Below are 23,048 nucleotides of genomic sequence, written 5' to 3'. Positions count from 1 at the left end.
GGGACCTAGTAGACATGGACTTAAGTCCCTGCTCTGCCACAGACTCCCTGTGTGACCTCGGATGAGTCGCTCTGTGCCTCAGTTTCCCAGATGTACAAATGGGGACACTAGCACTGCCTCCCAGGGATGTCCTGGCAAACAATATCCATGTGGCAAGCACTCATGGAAGAGTCTGGATCTCTGCCTCATTTGCTGATACCTTGCTGGTAGAATCGTAGGACTGGAAGGGACCTTGGGAGGTCATCTCATCCAGTCCCCTGCACTTATCTAGACCATCCCTGACGGGTGTTTGTCTAACCTGTTCTTAAAAACCTCCAATGATGGAGATTCCACAACCTCCCTGGGCCATTTATTCCAGGGCTTAACTACCCCGACAGATAGGAAGTTTTTCCTAATGTCCAACCTAAAACTGCCCTTGCTGCAATTTAAGCCCATTGCTTCTTGTCCTATCCCCTGAGGTTAAGAAGATCAATTTTTCTCCCTCCTTATAACAACCTTTTATGTACTTGAAAACTGTTATCATCACATTCCCTCTCAGTCTTCTCTTTTCCAGACTAAACAAACCTAATTTTTTCCATCTTCCCTTATAGCTCATGTTTTCTAGACCTTTCATCATTTTTGTTGCTCTTCTCTGAACTTTCTCCAATTTCTCCATCTCTTTTCTGAAATGTGGTGCCCAGGACTCGACAAATACTCCAGTTGAGGCCTTATAAGCACGAAGTCAAGCAGAAGAATTACTTCTTGCGCTTTGCTTACAATACTCCTGCTAATACATCCCAGAATGATGTTCGGTTTTTTTGCAACAGCGTTACACTGTTGACTCACTATGACCCCCAAATCCCTTTCTGCAGTACTCCTTCCTAGGCAGGCATTTCCCATTTTGTATGTGTGAAACTGATTGTTCCTTCCTAAGTGGAGTACTTTGCATTTGTTCTTATTGAATTTCATCCTAGAATCATAGGATTGAAAAGGACCTCAAGATGCCATCTAGTCCACTGCCCTGCACTCAAGGCAGGACTACATAATAACTAGACCATTCTTGACAGATGTTTGTCTAACCTGTTCTTAAAAACCTGCAATGACAGGAGATTCCACAATCTCCTATTCTACCACCTATTCCCAGTCAACAAATCTCCATGTATTTACAGAAACTTGTATTTTCATAACAGTTTGTATTTGCCATGGACGTGATCAGAGATAATGTAGACATCAGTAAGAGGAGCTGAACAATGTTTTATCAGGCATTAGATGGTAACATGAATCCATACCAGGTCATCAGTTTTTAAGAAGAGGGCATGATCTGGCCCATGCAAAAACGTGAAGATGAATGGTTATTTTATGAAGTAGCTATGGACAAAACACCCTTATATTAGAAACAAAAGCACAAGAAAAGGGAAAGAGGCTGTTTCTATGGTATAAAGCCTGCCTTTGCATTGGATAGATTACTTTCAACGTCAAAAAGCCAACATACCTTTGCAAGGAAGGTTATGGGCCTGATTCACTGCTGCATTAGTCCTGTTTTAGGCCTGTGTAACTCCAAATCCGATTGAGACCATTGCAAAGCTGGAGTAACGCAGTGGTGAATCAGCCCATTGTTTGCTAAGTGCTTAGAGTTGCAGGCTCAGATCTGGTGTAAATCAGCATAGCTCTGTTGACTTCCTCCTGATTTATATAACTTCAGTGGAGCCGGGCTGGTTTGTGCCGGCCGAGGGTCTGGCGCACAGGATTTAAACTAAGTAAACCCACCTTTTCTGTAATGGGGATGCCTGCTGGCAAGCCGACCACATTCATCCTCAGTGAAAATTTCAGCAAGTAACTTTGCAACAGTGGAAGATTTTTGGAAGGAATTTGTTTTGATTAAAGTCTTCGTTGTCCCCAGAGAGATGACATTTAACACTGGAAGGAAAATTGCACAAAGGTCTTGTTTATAGAGGTGAGCTCAGTGAAACATATATCATACGGCACATAGCACAATAGGGCTCTGATCCTGTTGGGGCCTGAAGCTGCTGCTGTAACTCAATCTTGCTATGATTGTTACTTATTATTATTCCGATGAGCGTTTTCTAATCTGCATTCAGATGAAACACTTCAATTCCGATAGAGGAGGCTACCCTGATTCAGTGTCTTCACGGAGCTCAGGAAGCAGCATGTGTGTGTCTTTCCTAATGGAGAGCTGCCCCTGTTCCCTCCACTCCCGGGGGGGCGTTTCACGGTGGGGTGCACTAAAGCAATTCTCTGCAGATTCCTGGAGGGACAACCGAGCAAAGGGCAGCTAGTCCCCTGCCACCCTGCTCCACAGCTGCAGAGCCTAGAGCACCTGCCAAGGGGCTTCCAATACTCTGTGGGGACTGGAGATGGAGCAGCAAAGACAACCCTCCCCTTTTCTGCCCCAATTGCCCAGGCCCGTGCCCCCAGCCCTGCCGCTTACACAAACGGAGGAGATCTGGTGCCAAAGGATGGTTAGCCACGCAGTGCACGGTTTGAAGCACTCCGTGTACAGAATACCTCCAAGTCCCACACACGTCAGAATACAAAACAGAACGGGAAAGCAAAAATGAAGGATGCCGTCGCTCAAGCAGAAAAGCAGAGGACAAACTAGCAGCTAAGATTATTGATTCCAACGTAAGTAGAACTGTCGAACGCCCAATAACAAACTTATTGAAAGTTCTGCTATTTGGAATATGTCCTAGGACAGATATCTATGTCTCAGCACTGGCACACACTGTCCATGTTACCATCTTTTCATGTGTCAGATAAACAACCATATATGAGTATTAAGAAGCTAAATGTATCATGCGAATCAAAGCATTAGCACAATAACTCAGAGTCTCATGTAAAATCTCAGTAACATCAGTGATATGTCTTCCACCTTCCTCTGAAGCATTTGGTACTGGCCACTGTGAGAAATAGGATACTAAACTAGACAGATCATTGATCAGATCTGATAAAACAATCCCTACATGCCTCATAAAAAAACGTTGTTTGCAATGCGAGGCAAAATATTTAATCCTGGGCAAATATCTGTCAGCGACATCAGTCCAGCTTTCAGCACTGCTTAATTCCCTAATAATAATATCATGAAATCCCTGCATGTAGCAGTGCTACTAGATGGAAAGTAACCACATACATGGAATATTCAAGGATATAAATTTCATCAAAAACTCTCAGTGATAACATGTATTAACAGGATTGTTGTCATTGAAGTCACGGCGGTTTTTAATTATTATTTACAGTGTCCTTCTCCGCTGTAGTGTTACATTTCTGACATGGTTACTGACGGAGAAGGTCGATCTAAGCAGCAGTGTGAAAACCAGAGGCCATATTGTACCATCAATTTTTAAGCAGAATTTGCTCAGGCCAGCTCCCACTGAAGTCTTTCCATTGAGTATAATGGCAATTGGATCAGGCCCAAAGCGTGGTACGCCTGCAGGACAAAAACATTCCAGTAATTAACAAACATGCTGTTCGCCAGGCATACTTAGGGCAACATTGTGCTTTTTTTCTGTTGTTATTCCTTTCCCTCTGGATCCCTTTCATGGCCTGGACTGGCATCAGAGGGACTCTTCACATGCATGAAGTTAGCTGCATGGTTAAGTTCCTTGCTGAACTGGGGCCTTTTCCCCATTTTCCTCACTCCATCCTCAGAGGACTTGGTGACTCTTTCCTTCCAGCAGTGCAGAATTTGCCGTTGTTCCCAAGGCAGCCGGCTAGCCAGAGCTGCTCCTTTACATGACCAGAGTGTCTCTTAGAACTCAGGTCCCAAACTGCCTTTTGCTGTCACTACCGCACTGGTCTCCTGATGCTGATTTTAATAGGAGAGGAACTGGAACCAAAGCCCCAGATCTGACCACCCCTTAGCACTGAGAAATCCAGGTCTGAGCGTGGTGGCTTGGGCCCCTCTGTAATGGCATTATTTGTGGATTTTATTTTGTCACTTGACTTGCAGAAAGAACTACGGGTAACTGAAAAGAACATTGAAATATTGTGCCTGAGTTTGCTCATGAGGGGCATTTGTTTGCTTCTGTCCTTGGCTGAAATGACATGCCTGTATGGGATGCTCCCTTAACTAATATCCTGAAGGTTAAATTCAATTGTTCCTCTGTGGCCTGTGTATGGAGTGACCTGCATTGCAATGCCCCAGGACAATCCCCATGAAGGAATTCTGACTCAGAGTGCTGCAATTCCTTCTTTTGTTCCCCCCTTGCTCTCTGGGGTCCCCACTCCATACCCTTTCATTTATAATCCAGTTTTGTGCTCTATTTTGCAGTTCACCAGTTCAGGTCTTCGGTGTCACTCATTTCTAAATCTTCTTTAACCTACGAGATCACTCATCTTTCCCTTCTGTCTATCTCCCATCCTGTTTATCCCTTGTTACTTTCCCCTTTGGCACCATCTTTTAGTTTTGGGAGGGGATTTCTGAAGCATTAAGTAAGTACTACAGTTTTTTCTTCAGACAACTTTAAAAAGTCCTCGGGTGAGCATTAGACACTTTTGATTTGCTTTTCGTGTTCAAAATCCTCACTGAAAGGAGAAGATGCATTGAGCCCCAGTCCATCAAAGCACGAACGCATACGCTTATCTTTGAAAGCATGTGTGTAGTTTCATAGATGTCAGTGGGACTGCTCATGTGCATAATGATAAGCACATGTTTAAGTGCTCTACTGCATCAGCTCCAACACTGTTTTTGAAGGCTTAAGCATTTCATCCTAGAATAACAATGTAATAATTTAGATCAGGTCTCAGTAAAGTTATTTAAAATGAGCTGAAAGACCTCTGCTCTTGTTCAACATTAATCTGGTTTTAAAGAACAAATAGACCCATTAGCATGTTCTATCTATTGACCTACCTACTTAGGAATAATGCTTAGCACTTCATTAGTGGCTAATATCTTGAAAGCTTTGCACATACATTATCTGTCTCTACATCATTGTAATAGCTACACTATATCTTATAACTATTTACCATGGTCATAGAACATTACTAACTATTTCTTTTGGGATTAAGCCTATGCATATACTGTTATAGACAGAGCAATAAGAAAAAGGGATGTATACAATATATATTTCTGTATCGTTTCCAGAGGTGAGTTTGGGTTCCTGTCTTCCCTCTGTGAGTTCAGAGAGAAAGGCAGCTCTATTTCAAATCACTTATCAAGCGTTTTCAAAACTGGTACAAATACATCTGTAGACACATTGATTTTTAATTTCAGCCTTTGCTTACTGTTTTCCAAGCATGCTCCAAGGAACAACACATACTGTTGTACTGTTGTGACTGGGTAACCTTGATGCACATGGATCAAGAATAATTTAAAGTGTGCTTGTGCCCGGAGAAGTGACTATGTAAAAACGTCACGTTCTTACCGCTCCCTGTGTGCATTTAGAGTCACATCTGCTTACTTTGCTGACAAAAATAATTGTTTTCTGCTTTTTGCTCCTGTTAGCCCTGTAGAGCCAACTGAGCTAGGAGAGAAAGAGGTGACTTCTGTTCCTTCTTGTGTATCAAGGACAGAGTTGTTTACCAAGTTCCATTCATTGAATCAATGGGGTCACGCAGGTGTAACTAGAATTATACAGCTACACTTTGGCCTGCAGAGCCTTGCTTTCAAGGGACGATGCATTTGAAGGAAAGAGCCCAGCTTGACTGTTAGGTTGAGCTTACAGCATCGACAGTTAGAAAACGCACTCTTTTGCCTGAAAACTGACCACATTGGACATGGACACCACTGAGAAGCAATGAACATGGAAGCCCACAATTCCATTTTTAAAAATTCCCTTGGAGTAGAATTGCACTTTCCCACTAACACATTATGGGTGAAGTCCCGGCCGTATTGCAGTCCATGGCAATGCTCCCAGGGACCGGAGCATATAGCACTCCTTAGTTAGTTCAGTGACGTTCAACCAGCACTCTAGATGTACTGGATAAGTTCATTCCAACCAGTCAGAGAACTGATTCCCTGCTTAATATTTGTACAGCCCAGCTAACACAGAAAGGGCAACATGTAAAGCTGTATATTACATGTAATGTGGAGAGGTTAAGTATTAGTAATAAATTGGATCAACAGGGGACTACACAGCGAGCTCTGCTCTCCCTTTGAGTCAGATGTGTAATTAACGCGACCATTAATAAGAAAGGTAGATGTAAATAAAAAGACAACGGCACCTCCAATTACAACACACTTTAGAGGTGTGAGGGAATCTAAACACGTCTGCAGTGGATGCTGAGTGTTGCGGCCTGCTGCTATTGTTAATATTCTACTATACGTTAATTGCTGCTCTAAAATGTATTTCATGCACAGTCTCAGCTAGCTGCATACAGGTGTCACATGTTTATTTCTTTTTCTTGTCTCACAGTAGCTCATGCCGCCTCACAGAAAGAACAAATTGTTTTGATCTCACCACTAGGAACCCACAATGTGGGAGACTCTAGCTTCTGCTGCTGCTGCATGCTGAGAACAGCCAGAGCAGTTGACTGGGATAAGGAAGGAGAGGTGACAGGGCAGGCGTGGGCTGGGACAGTGTCTTGGCATTCCCCAGCCTGGATTGATCTCAGTAGAGAATCCCAATCACTTCCTCATCAGAATGGTTAATTAAGTATGATTGACTTTCATGCAGTGTCTTTCCTGATCATGTGAACCCAGAATCAGCTTCATATCTTTAACTAAATTTATCTACCAATGTGATATATGCCATCATGTGCCAGCAATGTCCCTCTGCCACATACATTGGCCAAACTGGACAGTCTCTATGCAAAAGAATAAATGGACACAAATCTGACATCAAAAGTTATAACATTCAAAAGTAGGACACTTCAGTCTCCCTGGACACTCAATAACAGACTTAAAAGTGGCAATTCTTCAACAAAAAAAACTTCAAAAACAGACTCCCAACAAGAAACTGCAGTACTGGAATTAATTTGAAAACTGGAGACCATCAAATTAGGCCTGAATAAAGACTGGGAGTGGATGGGTCACTACAAAAACTAATTTCCCCCTGCTGATATTCACACCTTCTTGTCAACTGTTTGAAATGGGCCACCTTGATTACATTTGCCTCATTAGCACTACAAAAGTGATTTCTACCCCTTCTTGTCAAATGTTGAGAATAGCCCACTTCCACCTTAATTGGATTGGCTTGTTAGCACTGACCCCCCACTTGGTAAGGCAACTCCCATCTTTTCATATGCTGTGTATTTATACGTCCCTACTGTATTTTCCACTCCATGGATCTGATGAAGTGGGTTTTAGTCCACGAAAGCTTATGCCCAAATACGTTTGATAGTCTCTAAGGTGCCACAAGGACTCCTTGTTGTTTTTGCTGATACCGACTAACACGGCTACCACTCTGAAACCTAAATATAGACAGTGACAGTTGCGGGAAAGGGGAGTTAAAAACTTTATGCAAGGGAAACGTTTTGGAAGTCAGTGTTGAGAAGTAATTTCTGTATCTTTATCTACAGGCAGCAGTAAATTAACATTCCCCTTAATCAATTAATCGTGTGCTCACAGTAGTGCCTCAAGTGCCCAGCCAAGATTGGGACCCCACTGTGTTAGACGCTGTACAAACAGAACAGCAGGCAGTCCTTCCCCCAAAGAACGTACAGTCTAAACAGACACAGCCAAGGACAAGGGGAAGGAATGTAACATACAAGCCGAGCGATCAGTGTAATGGCGGCAAACAGCATGTTAGTGCCCTGGTTTTTATTGTGGGGGGCTAGGGTTTAGTTGGGGGGGGGGTTAGCTAACAGAAAAGGTGAGGGAAGGAAGCAGGGCAAGGGGACAGAGGGAGACTGGGCAAGAGGGGTCTGGAGCAAACTGCCAACCAGCCCACAGCAGAGAAAGTCCAGTCAGAGCTTCAGGAAATATTATCAGCGTCTGGTGGTCCCTGCTTAAACTGCTCCTGCAGCATCCGTCTCTGGCTGGCTCCTGCCTGCAGTTTCTTTCCCAAAGGCCACATGGCTGTGCGGAAGGGAGGGCCTGTCAGGGTCCTAGTGCACCTTCTGCACAGTTCTGGGACCAGGGATGCTGGTGGGCTGGGTTGCTCTGACTGGGCACCTCTCTGGGAACCAGTGAGGACTGCTGGGTCCTCAGCATTGCAAGCTATGCAGATGAATTGTGCGGGGCTGGGTGAACCCACTGGTTTCCGTTCGCCTAGGTGAATCTTACGGGGGTGTCCAGTTCATATGGTTTTCAAATCCTCCACTCTCAGCTTCTGCTTGTCGGAACGGTTCTGATAGAACCATTTGAACCAGGTGAGCTTCATGGAACAGCCTCAAGCACCCCCTCTGCATCCCCGCGGGCTCTGAGCTCCCACCTGTAGACAAATAACGTTGTGAACGTTATTTGTCTACACGACTTGCAACGTGTCCATGCAGACTCTGCCCCACCTCCCCTTGTCATCTTTGGGTCTTTCCCCCTCTATCACTGTCCCCACCCAATCTCCAATTTCTGTGGCCCTTTACCTTAACCTGGGTCTTCACAGGGTATCTCACTGGACTACTCCACCCCATTTCCTCTTTTGGGGAGGCTGTCCAGGAGGCCTTCTTCTCCCAGACCACAGGCATCTTCTAGAGAAAAGGCAACCCAGCCACTTCCATCTTCGGCAGCAGGTATGGGAATCCCTTCCTCAGGGTTGCTGCTGCTGCTTAGCTTGATCTGTGGCCAGACTCTAAGGATATGTCTACACTGCAATGAAAGACCCTCAGCACGGCCGCAGCTAGCGTGGGTCAGCTGACTTGGGTTCTTGGGACTCAAGCTGCAGGGCTATAAAATTTCAGTGTCGACATTTGGTCTTGGGCTGGAGCCCAGGATCTGAGACACCACGAGGGGGGTGGGTCCCAGAGCCCAGGCTCCAGCCCTAGCCTAAACGTCTACACCAGGGGTCGGCAACCTTTCAGAAGTGGTGTGCCGAGTCTTCATTTATTCACTCTAATTTTCGCGTGCCAGTAATACATTTTAACGTTTTTAGAAGGTCTCTTTCTATAAGTCTATAATATATAACTAAACTATTGTTGTATGTAAAGTAAATAAGGTTTTTAAAATGTTTAAGAAGCTTCATTTAAAATTAAATTAAAATGCAGATCTTATCAGTTTAGTGTGATCCTTGCCTTTGCTTTTCCTTGCTGAGTTTTCCAATGTCTGGCATGTATTTGGATACTTTAAGCTGCACACAGGCTTCTGAGTGATCAGTTGTTAACCAGCTCTGAGAGGGACAGAGAACAGATTTCATGTGTGAAAATACCTGTTCACACAGGTACTGGATCCAAATGCTGAAAGCATTACAAGCGCAATTTTCTTCAAACAGTTAAATTTCACTGGCAGGGACGTCCAGCAGGTCAGAATAGAGGCCCCATGATCTCTCTCGGTAGCTTCACGTGCACTCCGCAGATCTCCAAACTTTGATGCCCACAATTCTGAGCTTTTTTAACTGAATGAGCTGCATTTCGAAATCTTCAACACCCATCCACTGAAATACAGACAAATCCAAGTCGCTTTTCGTTGAACTTTTAATTAGAAAAGAAAGCATTGGGCCAAATTGCTGGAAATCTTGAAATTTGTCAGAAAATTCTGATTTCAGTTCTTGCACGTACATTCTAATCTCAACGTCCAACGCAGTGCTCTGTTCCACGTGGCGTGATAGTGATGTAAGCAACAAATCCGGACTTAAAAATATCCCAGTACAGTGGCGCTGGAACAATTTTTAAGGTGGGGGTGCTGAGCTGTGCCCCCTCTCGCCCCTGTCTGCACCCCTCACTGCCCCAGGCTGGGGTAAGTGGGCCATAGCTGGGGGCAGCTGCAGAGCCCCGGGCTGGTGGCCAGGATCCCAGGCCGGCAGTGGGCTGAGTGGGGCCAGCGGACAGAACCCCAGCTGGCAGGGGGCCAGTGGCTGGTACCCCAGGCCAGCAGCGGAGCCCCCAGACCGGTGGCCAGGACCCGGGGCAGTGTGAGTGCCACTGAAAATCAGCTTGCGTGCTGCCTTAGGCATGCGTGCCCTGATCTACACTCTTGTTGTTAGCCCTGTAACCTGAACCCCAAGAGCCTGAGTCAGCTGACCCGGACTTTCTGAGACTGGGTGCCGGGTTTTTTTTATTGCAGTGTAGACATACCCTGAAGGTCAAGGATTCCTAACAACACTTCAGTATGGGTTTACTTAGCCTCCGTGAGAACTTAAAGGGCCCATCATCCAACAGCACCAAGAAGGTTTTTTGGTTCTATCACCACTTACTTGAGATTGTGTGAGGGATGATCCTCAAAGAGGTGGGCAGAGGGATCCGGTCAGGTGGGCAGAGGGAGCTGATTAGCTGGCCAGCCTCTTTAGCTGACAGACATGCAGAGCTAAAAGCCCGCTGGCCCTTCCTCTCAGAAAGTGACTAGCGGCAAAGGATCCCTGTAGGAGGGCTGATTTTCTGATGGAAATGGAACCACCAAACCAAGCCAACCTCTGCTGCTGTGGAGGTGAATCCTGCCCCTCCAGCCCAGTACCGCAGGGCCCCAGATACAGCATAACTGGTGCATGAGGGAGCAGGCTCTGAGGAGCCTGAGCAAGGGAGCTTCACGCCTTGCATTCATCCCTCTCAGTCCCAAAGTAGGGGGTGCTGGAAGCAGGACAGGAACAGGGCCAGGGGGAATATTCTGGCCCCCACCAATGCTGCAAGACCCTATTTTGCCCATCAGGCTAAGCCCAGCAGGGAGGGTTCACCCCTTTGAGATCTACTGAAAGACTCAGTGACACTTTCCTTCACATAAGCAAATATTGCACTCTCTACAAAACCCCAAACGGAGCTGAGAGATGCTTGGCTTTGAGTTTCATTACAAAACTTTCTCACCACTCTTTCTGGACTCTTGTGTCGCTGAAGTGACACATGCCCCGGTTCAGCAAAGCACTGAACTTTAAGCACCTGCTTCATGTTCTTGACTCCAGTGGGACTTTGTAGCAGGGGGGCCTCCACCTCAAAGCAACCCCCACTAGCAAACTGGACAGCTGCCTCAGTTTCCCCTTCATTCCCCCTTAGAAAGGAATACAGTCTCTCAGTGTCCAACTCAAAGAGCCACCTCTGGGCAGAGTAAATTCATGTACACACTCAGTAAGCCGCAGAACTCTCAGGATAAAACTTGTCTCAAAACCCCAAAGCACAACAGGGACAGTCATGGCAGTTATTTGTGCCCCCTCCAGGGAGATCATTTCCAGGCTCCCCACCCGAGAGCCTGTTTCCACTCTGTTCACAGTTTCTTTGCCGTTGTTCTAGGGCTCCACTCTCCAGGCCATCCACCCGCCAGTTACCAATGACTTGCTATCACAGCCGCCACGTCAGGGCTCCTAAAGAGAGCTCGCCACAGTATTCCACTCTCCAGGTGCCCTTGCCTGTCAGTCCTACCCCTGCTCCTGGGACCTTGTCTCCAGCATCAGCCCTCTTGTTTCCAGGCTCAGCTTCCCCTGACCAAGCCAGTTCCTCCCCTTTGCCCAGGGGCCTCCTCATGAGCCCTCCTGGAGCTCAGCAGGGTTCCTCAACTGGCCAGTCCGCACCAACAACTTTAAACTCTCTGTACCATCTCTCATCATCGGGAGTGCGCTGTCTCCTGGAGCTCACTCCCCATAGCTCTCACCAGCTGCTCCTGTATGCCTCTTCTTTCCTTCTTAGCTTTCATCGGCCCTTCCTAGCCCTCTCTATGGCCTAGATATCCTCTCTTAAGCCCCATTGGGAGACAGGTGACCGGTCACAGTTGCATTGGACCCAGGTCTCTCTTAAAGGGGCCAGTCATCCTATGACAGACAAACACAGGTTTAAAGTTAAGCACATGCTTAAGTGCTTTGCTGGATTGGGGCCATAGCTTGAAACCCCAAAGAGCGAGCTAGAACTCAACAAACTCCAACTTGCCCTGGCAACAACCACAGAATCCTGTAAAATCAGTGGAGATGGGGGATCTGAGAGTAGCTGGAATAATGCAGATTAGGAGCGTGGTGCATGGAAGCTTTGTGCTGTGCTTGATCCTGTTCAGTGCTGTTAGTCCCTGACTTTCACAAACACCCTTCAGCCAATAATGAAATAAAATCAGTAAAGCTGTACGTGTTCATTTGCAACACCTAGGTATGTGGCAGCAGTGTACTATTGTCCCTGGATAAGTATTGAGTACACATGATGGAGAGCATGCAATAGACACTGAAGTATTTAGGACAAACCAGCTAAAATAACTAAAAGGAACTGACGACCAAGAAAGATGCTTGCCATGTATTTAATTATAACATAGGCAGGCTGAGAATAGCAAACAGAAAGCTATGGACATGTTTTACTTCAGCTGGCTGGCCCTTTTTTGGAAGGAAACGCTGAGGTTTTCGGAGACCACTTTAAAGAGGCTTTTTATTTTTCTTTGCAAAATGGCACCGTTGCTTTTGTGAGATTAGTGTGCAATCGGGCATCACAAAGTCGGGGCTGGGTTTAGCTTCCAGCCCCGTTGACCAATCATGCATGGTTTGTGAGCAGTCATTCCAGTGGTTTATGCTGCTGGAGGGCTGTCATTGTCTTTGCCAGTCAAATCCCGGTCTGTTTGAGGAATCTCCAGACACCTAATTGTTGAAACAGTTATGTAATTGAAATGCAGATGACAGGTGATGAGGACTGTAGGACAGTGACACAGCTCGACACAAAGATTTCAACTCTTCCTATTCCCTCAGCTAGGAAAGGTATCAAAAATCAATTTGCTGTTCCTTTTAGAAATAAAAGGCAGAGAACATGACCAGAAAACACTGGCTCCCAAAGACTTGTGGTTATGGCCTGAGATGTCAACGTAATAAGGTGAGGGAGGATTTAGTGTCAGCTGTGGGCTAAAACAAAATGGAAGGTTTTTACAGGCTATAAGCAATGTCGTGGCTCCTGGGAGGGGGATAAGGTTCCAGGGGAAGCACGAATGAAAGAGAGAGCTGCTCCTGTGGAGGGGAGACGGAGGCAGAGGAATAAATAGGGGAGAATGAAAGGAAAGAGGCGGCAGGTGAGAGAAGTGGGGTGAAGTGAGCCCATGTGAAGTTTAGAGTTATCTGTGTCCTGCGTGAGGCTGTCTCTACACTGGAAGGCTTGGCTGGTTTAGTAATGTTGGCAAAGTGCTCCCTTTGGGAATATATCAAAATAGCAACTCTCTGCCCTTTTGCTGGTGTGGCTCAGCCCAGCGCCCCCACCCCCATGAGCGAAACAAACTATCGGCAAAAGGGCAGTTTTGTCAGTATAACTGCACCTAGGCTAGAGGCTTTTGCAGGCACAGCTCTGTCGGTCAGGGGTCACAGCTTTTCACACTCCTGACCCACAGAGCTAGACCAGCAGAAGCCTGCTAGTGTCACCATAGGCTGAGTTACATTGTAAGCAGCGTCTATATTAGCTCTGCTGGCCGTGACAAACATCTCAGCAAAGCCAGGGAGAGCGGTACCAGGCTTCTCTTCTCATTCTTCATGACTGTGAATACATGGCTGAAATTTACTCCTGAGCAGTGGGGCCAGAGTGGGGCCTTGTGCACCCGATGAACCTCACCCTTTGTGATCAGCTGCATTATCTGCTTCACTGAAATCATACACAGGTAGGCAGCTGAAAGGTAGCAACGTAACAAAAGACACAAAATAGTCTCCAAAGCCCATTTGTCAGCACGTTGATCAAAGCTACATGTTGCTTTAGAAAAGCAAAAGTCCTCTGCACATGGTGTTCTTGAACCACTGCAGGCTTTTGTCGTCACAGATCTGTGCTGGAAGACAGCTACAACGTTTAATCCCGGCTGAAGAAGAATCAAAACAGGAAACGAGTTTTGCTTCCGAAGAGCAAGTGTTTTTGTAGTGAATCCTTCAGAAGAATGCACTCGATAACAGGCATCTGATTAGGTCCTGTCTACTGAACACTGATGTTTTTCTAATCAGTCTCACTTGTGAAGCTGCAGACAACCTGATCATGAATGCTGAGTGGTGATTAGGGGAAAAGAAATGAACAGAGCTGTTGAAATGCAGCTATTTTGCTTTTAGGGGTTCGAGCAAACATTTTCTTGGGGATCCCTTTGTCTTCCCCATTCCAAGCCTATTTATCTATCTAGTGTTTTCTGGGGAACAATAGTACGCTAGAGCTGGTCAGAAAAAGTAGTTTTGTAAGGAAATTTTGAAAAACAAGATTTCTTGTAAAAAAATTGTGTTTGTTTTTGACAAAAACTGAAAACCCAAATGGAAAAATGTTTGTTTTTGAAAACCAATTTCAGTAAAATATTCCATTTTTGGTAAATATGTTCAGTTTTTGAAAACCAAACCCCTAAAGTTTCTTCCCAGAGCTGAACTGAAATCCAAAATTTTTACTGAAAATGTTTCCAGTTTTGATTTTTCAGTGTAAAATTAGAAAATTTCCAGCACAATTAAAATTTTCTTTAACATATTTTAGTTTGGTCAAAAAGCCATTTTTTTCTAGAAAAAATGTTTCAGCAAAAAAAGTTTGACCGGCTCTGTAATGAACTACCTGCTGTGTTCAGCCCTTTGCTTTTTCTATGCACTTTTCAAACAAAAGGTTCTGATCCTACTCCTTTCAAGTAAATGACCAGCCTGCCTTGGACTTCACACTCAGCCTTTGCCTAATTACTCAATTAATCTTAATTAGCGAAATCGGAATCCTGAACCAAATACTTTTCTTTCTCTCAGAAAAAAAGAACTTTGAAGGGCTCCATTGAACTGTCCAGGATCAAATGTGTTGAAATTGTGAAAAGTGACATCACAATTCCCTGTAACTATAAATATCCTTTCCAGGTAAGTCTGCCTATACCAATACAATTGCTTTCTTTTGCAGAGTCTTTCACAGAAACGATCTCAAAATGTATGTAGAGGTAAACTAACACCATGGCAGTGATATAGAATAGCAAAGGGAGAACGTAAGGGGGAATAAATATGCTTTCAGCTAAGATGCGAAAAGAAATGGAGAATTGAAGACTGAGTCTTCCATTGACCACACCAGCGATTTTCAGCCTGTGGTCCGCAGACTCCTGGAGTGCCGCACAGCATGTCTAAAGGGTCTGTGAAAGGTTTTCGTTACCATAGAACAACGGTTTTCAACCTGTGGTCTGCAGACTCATGGGGGTCCATAGAGTTTCTCTAAGAGTTCCAAAGGGGTCTGCACCTCCATCTGAAAATTTTTAGGAGTCCACAAATAAAAAAATGTTGAAAACCACTGGACTACACAAATTCATAGATTTTATGGCAAGAAGGGACCATTAGATCATCTAATCTGACCTCCTGTATAACACAGGCCACAGGATTTAATCCAGTTATTCCTGTATTGAGCCTAATCACTTGTGTTCGACTAAAGCATCTTCCAGAAAAGCATCCAATCTTGATTTGAAGACTACAAGTGTTGGGGGCGTGGAAGGGGGAATCCATGTCTCCTGGTGGTTTGTTTCAGTGGTTAGTCACCCTCACTAATAGTGAATACCCCCCTTTCAGTGGGTTTTAGAGCAGGCCCTTGATGAATAGGAGACATGCAGGAAGGCTGTTCCAGATGGGAGGAGCACTAACGGAGAAGGCTTTTCGGTAACGGTGGTAAGATTGTAGAAGGACCAAGAGGAGACAGTGCTAGGGAAGAGAATGGAGAAAACATATTCTCTAGTCTACAAAGAATAAATGCAAACGTGATATATTTACCTTGCCATCAAACGAGAAATTCCATAGCGTTAGGTGGCCATTACATTTAGAATTCCCATTTGGCTCTGTTACCTGAGTTGCCAACTCTCGCAATTTTATCACAAATCTCATGATATGTGGCCTTTTCTTAAGACCACAGCTTCTGGAGGCAAGTGAATACAGGAAAATCTCATCTAATTCATTTATTAAGTACATTTCTAGGCCTCACAGTTGCAGAGAAAAGCTTCAAAATGTGACCACCCCCCCCCCCAGCACATCCTACAGAAAGAAAAGAAAAAGAACCCAACATTTCTTATTACATAAAAACTCATGATTCTGGGGCCTGACTCATTATTTTGAACATTTGGGGTTGACAATATTGTATTCCTAATGTAGATTATAGATCAATTTCTCGCACATTAATCTAAACACTAAGACTGCACATTTATCATATGCCTTATTGACTAATAATTGTATAGAGGGCTCTGTTCACGATGGGTGAAATTCCCCTATTTTGAGCTGTGGAGTACACTAGCTCATAGGGGTACAATAAGGGGGAGCAATTAACTTCCAGCACAGGACTGGGGTCAGGAGATCCCAGCTGTGCCACAGACTCCCTTTGCGACCGTCAAGAAGTTACACAGCTCACGTTTCTAATAGTGGCTTCATTTTATAGGTGCCCAAGCTTAGAAACTGGGGGCTTTATCTTCACAGGGGCTGAGTCCCTGCAGCTCCGACTGAAATCATCGGGAGATGAGTGTATATCAAACACCCACAAATCAAGGCCCCACTGGAATGCTAAGCCCCTTTCCACCAGCGAGGCCCGCTGGGCTGAGAACTGTTGAGGGATGGCTGTTACAGGAGTGCTCTACATATGAGCTAGCTTTACTTAGACAGTTATCAGATAAAGTGCCAGGTCCTCAGAAAGATATAATCTTGTTCAGATATTTTCTGGGACCAAGAGAAGTTGGTGCTGTGCACTGCAAATGGCTGCTGGTGTGCGGCCCTTTACCTGGCGCGCTTAACAACAGCTAACCAGCTCTGTGCCAGCTGGGAGCTGCCACAGGCCAAGGAGAGGTTTGGCTGGGGATATCCACCAGCTTCCAGTTTCTTTGTGTCACTGGAGCATGGCCAAGGATTAAACCCTTGTTTCCTGGAAACACCAATATTTAAAAAGAAACAAACCCTTCAATATGTTTCTTTCATCTGAATTCTTATATGTTGCCATATTGCTTAACAAATAAAATAAAGCTGGAGTAGAAAGCTGGGTTCGCTCTGCAGAGAAAACAGGTGAACTCCTTTTGAGATATCTGACAAACTTCACAGGTGATGTGAATGACACATGGAAGTTGCACCTGCTAATTGCAGGTCTGAATTTTGCCCCGGAGACAGTTCTGTATAGTTCTGTAAGAGCACATTAAAAAAAAAGGCAGCTGTATCCTGCTGTAGATCTGCCACCCAGCCACCAGTAGGTCTGTGTCTTCGTGTGGCTTGGTACATGAGGCCGCACAGTGCAATACAGCCTGTATCGTACAGAAAGATAGGGGGTTTTTTGCACGCTTCAGAAGTTTGCTGCAGGTTTGAAAAAGCAACTTATACAAACAACTGTACAAGACAGATCAGCACCATCAATGGAAGAGTAGTTCAGAGGGAGCAGGAGATATGCCTTTTTTTCTGTTTTTTCTTCGAAAGTTATAATTTATCAATATAAAGGGAATAATTCAGGGTTTCCAAGGCTGCACAGCACTTGGGTGTGTATGCACGTATGTGCTAAAAAGCATCAGGACAAAGGGATCAGCGGAGGGATTGATTCTTTAAAATAACAGTCATAAACTCTCACCATTCCTCCCATACGACTGGGGATACTGTTTAAGGACCAGCTGACGTCTCACAGAAGTCTCTATTTAGAGACTATCAGCCTAAATCCTTTGGCTGCTTTGGGAAATGTTACCTTATTTGCTTAAATGTCATGAATGCTCTGCATTTCTTTTCCCACATTTGTTCAGAAGTAGGGACAACTTTATGAAAACAGCATCTTTGTTTCCTAGTAGTTCACTTGCTTCTGCAGCTTCTTTCCCATCTAAAATCCTAGGGCCAAATTCTGCCTAATTACACTGGAGTAAGTCCCGAGTAGACCCATTGAAATCAATGGAGTTGCTCAGAATATACACTGGTACAAGTGAGAGCAGAATTTGGCTCTAGGATTTCAGGTGAAGACAAACTGCATGAACAGACACACTGCTAAGAAACAAGGATGCTGCTTCCATACAAATGTTAGTAATAGTGGAAGTTGAAAATAGAAAATGTAGGGCCAAATTGTCTGCTGGTGGAAGTGGCTGGAGCTACACTAATTTCACTAGTGTTTCCTCCACAGCAGAGAACTTGACCCCAAAGAATGTCTGAGCTGAATTCTTTCCTGGACAATATTCCCTATCAATTTTAAATAACCAAACCAAGGTGCTAGATTCTCTTGGGGTTATGAGCCATTTCTGAGAACACGTTGGCTATCACATTTGCCTACATAGTCACTGCACTATTGGTATGTAACTCATTGGTCTGTGGTCTGTAAGGTGCTTTGAGTTCCCCTGGATATGAAAGACAGCAGGAGCTGTTTCTAATCACTGGCTTGCTTCTCTGGTCCCCTCTCCAGATTCTTCATGACAACTACCTGCTGTATGTGTTTGCACCCGATCGAGAGAGCCGGCAAAGATGGGTGTTTACTCTGAAAGAAGGTAACCTTAGTCCTGTGCACAATCGAATCGAATCTCCTATTCCAACCCCGCTTTCTCAGTAGCCATAGACTAGAAAAAAATTACAGCTCAGAGGGAGTCAAATGCCTTATATTTGCACATGCAGAATGGCACTCGTGCAGGTGGTTATACAGCACGTTGGCAAATTTTAGGGGCATAGTTTCAGCAGCCCTTGGAAAAGTTGGTCCATGGGGAGGTTTTGGTTGGATTTCACTGGCAACATCAGTTAGTTAATACATTGTCCTAACCTTGATTCTTCTGATGCTGGGGGAGAGAGGGTATTTTACTTGATTAATTTTTTTTTGGTATATATAAAGAGAGTTTTTGGTGTGTAGAAAATCTTTCAACCACAGTTAAGACTCTTTGTTTGGATAACAATCTTCCTAAAGAAGTCGTTATTGGGAGGTTTATTTGTGGATGGCTTTTATTTCCCTCTCCTCTTGGATTATATTTGTTGGGATCATTGTGTTGATTATGCAGTGAAAGTGCAGTGAGCACTGCAAACAGAAAGGGCCATAGTGCTTGAGATAAGGGAGGTCTTGTTTAGTAACACGGATTGCACAAGTCCTCCCCTTTACCTTTTCCTGGTTTATAACACTGGCTGTTGTAATGTGAGGGGAGTGTTCCATTTATCGGGGAGACATTTAGCCTTGCTATGAAGTTCATTGTTGCTGCATTTACTCTGCAACCATTTACTTTGCTAAAGGCTGCTATGGTTAGTGCCCCGCTTTAGCACTTCCTTTAGTTAAACATTTCATAACTTCATCTTCACGGAGCAATTTAACAGGCTCGGGTGATGCAGGCCTGCAGATCTTTTTTTAATAGTAAAAGGTTTTTTTACTCAGAGAGCACTAATTTCAAACATGGGAGCTTTAATCCCTCATGAGGACAGTCAGATGGGTATTTAAGCATGTGAATGCTAAATGTTAAATGCCAATTTTGAGCCATACAGCTAACACTGTAACTGAGCCGACAGTAGTAACTGACTGTATCCTATACATGCGGTACAGTTGTGGTCTCTTATAAGCGTCTTTGCTAAATGCTACGTCAGGTTTTCTATTTTTTTTATGAGTGCTTTTTTTTTTGCCTTTGTTGTTGAAAATTTAAAGAGAAACACTTTGCCAAGGTTCTAGTCTTCCCTGTGCAATTGCATAATTTTCATTAATGTTAATCAGGGTTTTTTGTATCCACTGATGGGAGAATACACTCCTTACATGAGAAGGTAGAACATTTAAACACATCTGGCTGAAGATACTCACAAAAAGAGGGCTGTCATCAGCGTTCATGCTCTTTGACTGAGGGAAAACGATTTCCCTTGAAATTCAGATGATTTTCACTCACTTCCACTGATCTTTATCAGAGCTCGTGTCAGTGCCACAGACCTCAGTTTGTAGTATAAATCCTTTTTAAAACAAAACATTTCCTGACTTCTTTCAGAAACCAGGAACAACAACAATTTGGTGCCGAAGTATCATCCAAATTTTTGGATAGATGGGAGATGGAGATGCTGTGCCCAGACAGAGAAGCTGGCAGCCGGATGTATAGAATATGACCCCACCAAGAACGGTACGGGATTCATTACGGATATTCTCAGTCTTCGATTTGTCTGTGCCAAGCAACAGTAAGATTCATCCCACCTTGTAAAAAGCACTGAAGAACATTGTGCTACATTTCCAGGGAAGAGAAATGGTGCCACCTTCCCGGGATGTACCTTATCCTCGTCTTCCTATCATCCTTTTAAAATGGTATTCTTTCCTCTGAATTAAAACTGACCCAGTTATCTCACCAGGGTGTTAGGTGCTATCCTTTGAATGAGGCGTAAAACCAACGTGCTGACCACTTGTGATCAGTAAATGACCCAGGACAATTCTCTCAAGAGAAGGGAGTTTGCTCCTGTGTCATGGCAAAATTATATTTCTATTTTGTTCTACCTCCATTTGCCCTGTGGTTTCAGCTGAGAAAGTTATTCTCCACTTCCTCTTCTGAATTGGCTGTATAGTGCTGCTAGGGGGAAAGAAACGTTGCATTCTACCAACAGCTGCTTTCCACTGGTGCCTGGGCAACCCCCATACAACACCTTCAGGTCTAGTTCTTCTGGTTGAAAGATGCTATGCAAGTGTGAGGGTCTTTTTTTCCTTCTTATTCCAACAGCAATAAGGAGCCAAGACTTGTTATTCTTAAATTATATTCTTCTCTATACCTCACAGCCATTTCGACGTCACTTACATGGCTGCCTGATATTCTTCTCTGGTTTTGTCTAGATTGGTTCCAAATTAATTTACTTCATTTCATTTCAGCCTCCAAGAAGCCTCTTCCTCCCACTCCTGAAGATAACTGGGTGAGTGCAGCGAGGCAGGAGAAGCCTCAGCAGTGCCTTGTCTGATTAACTTGCCCTGGGGAAAATGCCCCATTTAGGGCTCATTGCTTTTCAGTGCACTATTCTCTTCAAAGAGATTAGCACGCCCGTGATTCTTCCTGGATTCCACGCTCCTCTTGGATTTTCACCTTTATCTTTCTCAAACTGTGTATGAGCAGCGCCATGTAAGGAGCTAAGTTTGCTCATTAAGATGCAGTTTGGTTTGACAAATGGGCAGCAGCTTTGCAATATTTTACTTTGTTGCGAGAGAAGCAGGACCTCTGCTGTGCTAAACGCCACCACACTGAAACACTTCAAGCTTATTCCAAGTCAAAGGTGGGCAAGCCCAGCAGCACTGATAACCAGTCCTCATGTTGCTCCTTCACCAGGCAGCTGGGCTTGCTGTTGTTCAAAAGGGCTGGGAATTTCTCAGTGATCCCAGCATCCCCCACCAGGGCCCTAGAGACCCAATCATTTTCCATGTAAATTTCCCAGCATCGAGGATATGGGATCCACTATAGAGGGTACATTTCACCTACTTAGCAGTTAGTGGCTACTTGCCCTGTATTTTTGTGGATATAAATTCTGAGCCTGGTTATTGTTTTTCTTTTTTGCAGAGGCTGTTGCTAGACCCCAAGGATGCTTTAGTAATGGCCATATATGACTACAAGGCTCAGAATCCCCAGGAGTTGACCTTACAGCGCGGTGAGGAGTACTACATTATTGACAACTCTGAGGATCATTGGTGGATGGTTCAGGATAAGAATGGGTAGGTACCTTTGTCCTAGCAGCGCCTAAGTCATCTGTAAATCTGCTGTGTGTGTCCATTACAAAACACACTCAATAAAAAATCATTGAGGGCCAGATTCTGGTACCCTTACTCACCTTGAGTAGCACCTTCCTTGAGGAGGGGTCCCATTGACTTCAGTGGAACAACTAACGGAAAAGGTAGCTTTAGGACTGCTTATGTGTATGGAATCTGGTCTTCTAATTAAAACACATTCGTTTTCATATCAACCCCCAGCTGGCAGCACAGCCTTACAGCTTTGGAAACCAGAATTTTGCAAAGCCTGCCGAGAATAAAGCCCAAACAGGAAGCAGAAGCCACTTAGCTCCAGTGTTTTCAGGATAATATTCTCCAGATTGAGCAGAACAGAAACAGCGCAGAACAGGTTTTAACTAGCTGAATTAATCATATTAACACTGCAGCTCCCAAGCAGCCTGGTCCCGTAACCCTTGCCGAAAATGAGTAATTCCACCTAAATGAAGGGTCTATGTGTGAGTAAGAACTAGCACACAGCCCTGAGCACAGAGCAATGTGTAACTGCATTGCCCTGGGTGGAGCACGGGGAAAGCACTGTGCCTACAGCTGGATGGGAAACAGGTTTCCTGTCTCATGAGAATTTGTGAGGTTTTGAAACTTTTTCCCATCCCAAATCAGGATGAAAAGTCAAAATCTCAACAATTTTCATGAACCAAAAAAAAAAAAAAAAAATCAGATTGGGCCAGTTGAATAGTTTGGTTTTGATGATGTCAAAACATTTCATTTTTTTTACTATCAGTTAAGTTACATTTTGCAATGAAAAGTCATTCCAACCCCAAGCCAGACCTTTTTCTCTTTGGTACAACGTTGAAATGGAATGTTTTGAAACTTCTTTCAAATTGTTTTTAAAATGGGAAATTTGGTAAAGCCAACCCTTTCCTGTAAACAGTTTCTATTCCAACAAACGGCGTTTTCCAACAAACCAACGTTTTGTTGGAAGATTTCTCAAGCAGTCCTAACTGTGCCATAGGTAGACCCCTTTCATTCACAAATCCTCCTTTTCAGCTGGGGTGGAGGGAATATGCTACATCAGCTCCTTACAAATTATTTTTTGTCTAGATTAATTTTTGGCTGGCATCCATTCAAAACAACAAGCAAATACAGAGCAGGGAGTGAGGTTTCCTACATACTAAAGTTTTCAGAGCTGACAGTACAGGTACAAAGAAGCTCCTGGCTTTCTGATATACTGACAACCTAATCTCCTTTTAACAGGCACGAAGGATATGTACCAAGCAGTTACCTGGTGGAAAAATCACCAGACAACCTGCAAATATACGAGTAAGTAGCCTGAACTTGTTTCATGGGTCTTGACAGCTCTAGTGGCATCGACACTAACCTCCTTTGCAAGGTGCTTTGAGATCTAGTGATGAGAAGTACTGAGTAAGAACTAGGTAGTATTAATATTACAGCTGCTGCTGACTCAGTGAGCCTGAAGTCCCACTGTCTTGCACGTTGCGTAGTCATTATGACACTTCTTTGGGTAACGTTTGACAGCCCCACGG

The 23,048-nt window shown here is 44.4% G+C and overlaps 1 protein-coding gene across 1 annotated transcript in view; it reads left to right on the top strand.

Annotated features, from left to right (window-relative positions):
* ITK (IL2 inducible T cell kinase) overlaps positions 1-23,048 on the top strand; it is a 40,739-nt gene that overhangs the window by 3,653 nt on the left and 14,038 nt on the right. Inside the window, exons 2-7 of the mRNA XM_074962054.1 lie at positions 14,646-14,750; positions 18,268-18,349; positions 19,805-19,933; positions 20,665-20,705; positions 21,341-21,492; positions 22,759-22,824. Of these exons, the coding sequence (XP_074818155.1) occupies positions 14,646-14,750; positions 18,268-18,349; positions 19,805-19,933; positions 20,665-20,705; positions 21,341-21,492; positions 22,759-22,824 (575 nt within the window). The remainder of the gene's footprint in view (positions 1-14,645; positions 14,751-18,267; positions 18,350-19,804; positions 19,934-20,664; positions 20,706-21,340; positions 21,493-22,758; positions 22,825-23,048) is intronic.

The sequence above is a fragment of the Natator depressus genome, chromosome 8 (genome assembly GCF_965152275.1).
Source record: "Natator depressus isolate rNatDep1 chromosome 8, rNatDep2.hap1, whole genome shotgun sequence".
Lineage (NCBI taxonomy): Eukaryota > Metazoa > Chordata > Testudines > Cheloniidae > Natator > Natator depressus.
The sequence above is the reverse complement of the archived record's forward strand: the minus strand, read 5'-3'. Positions and strand labels throughout refer to the sequence as shown.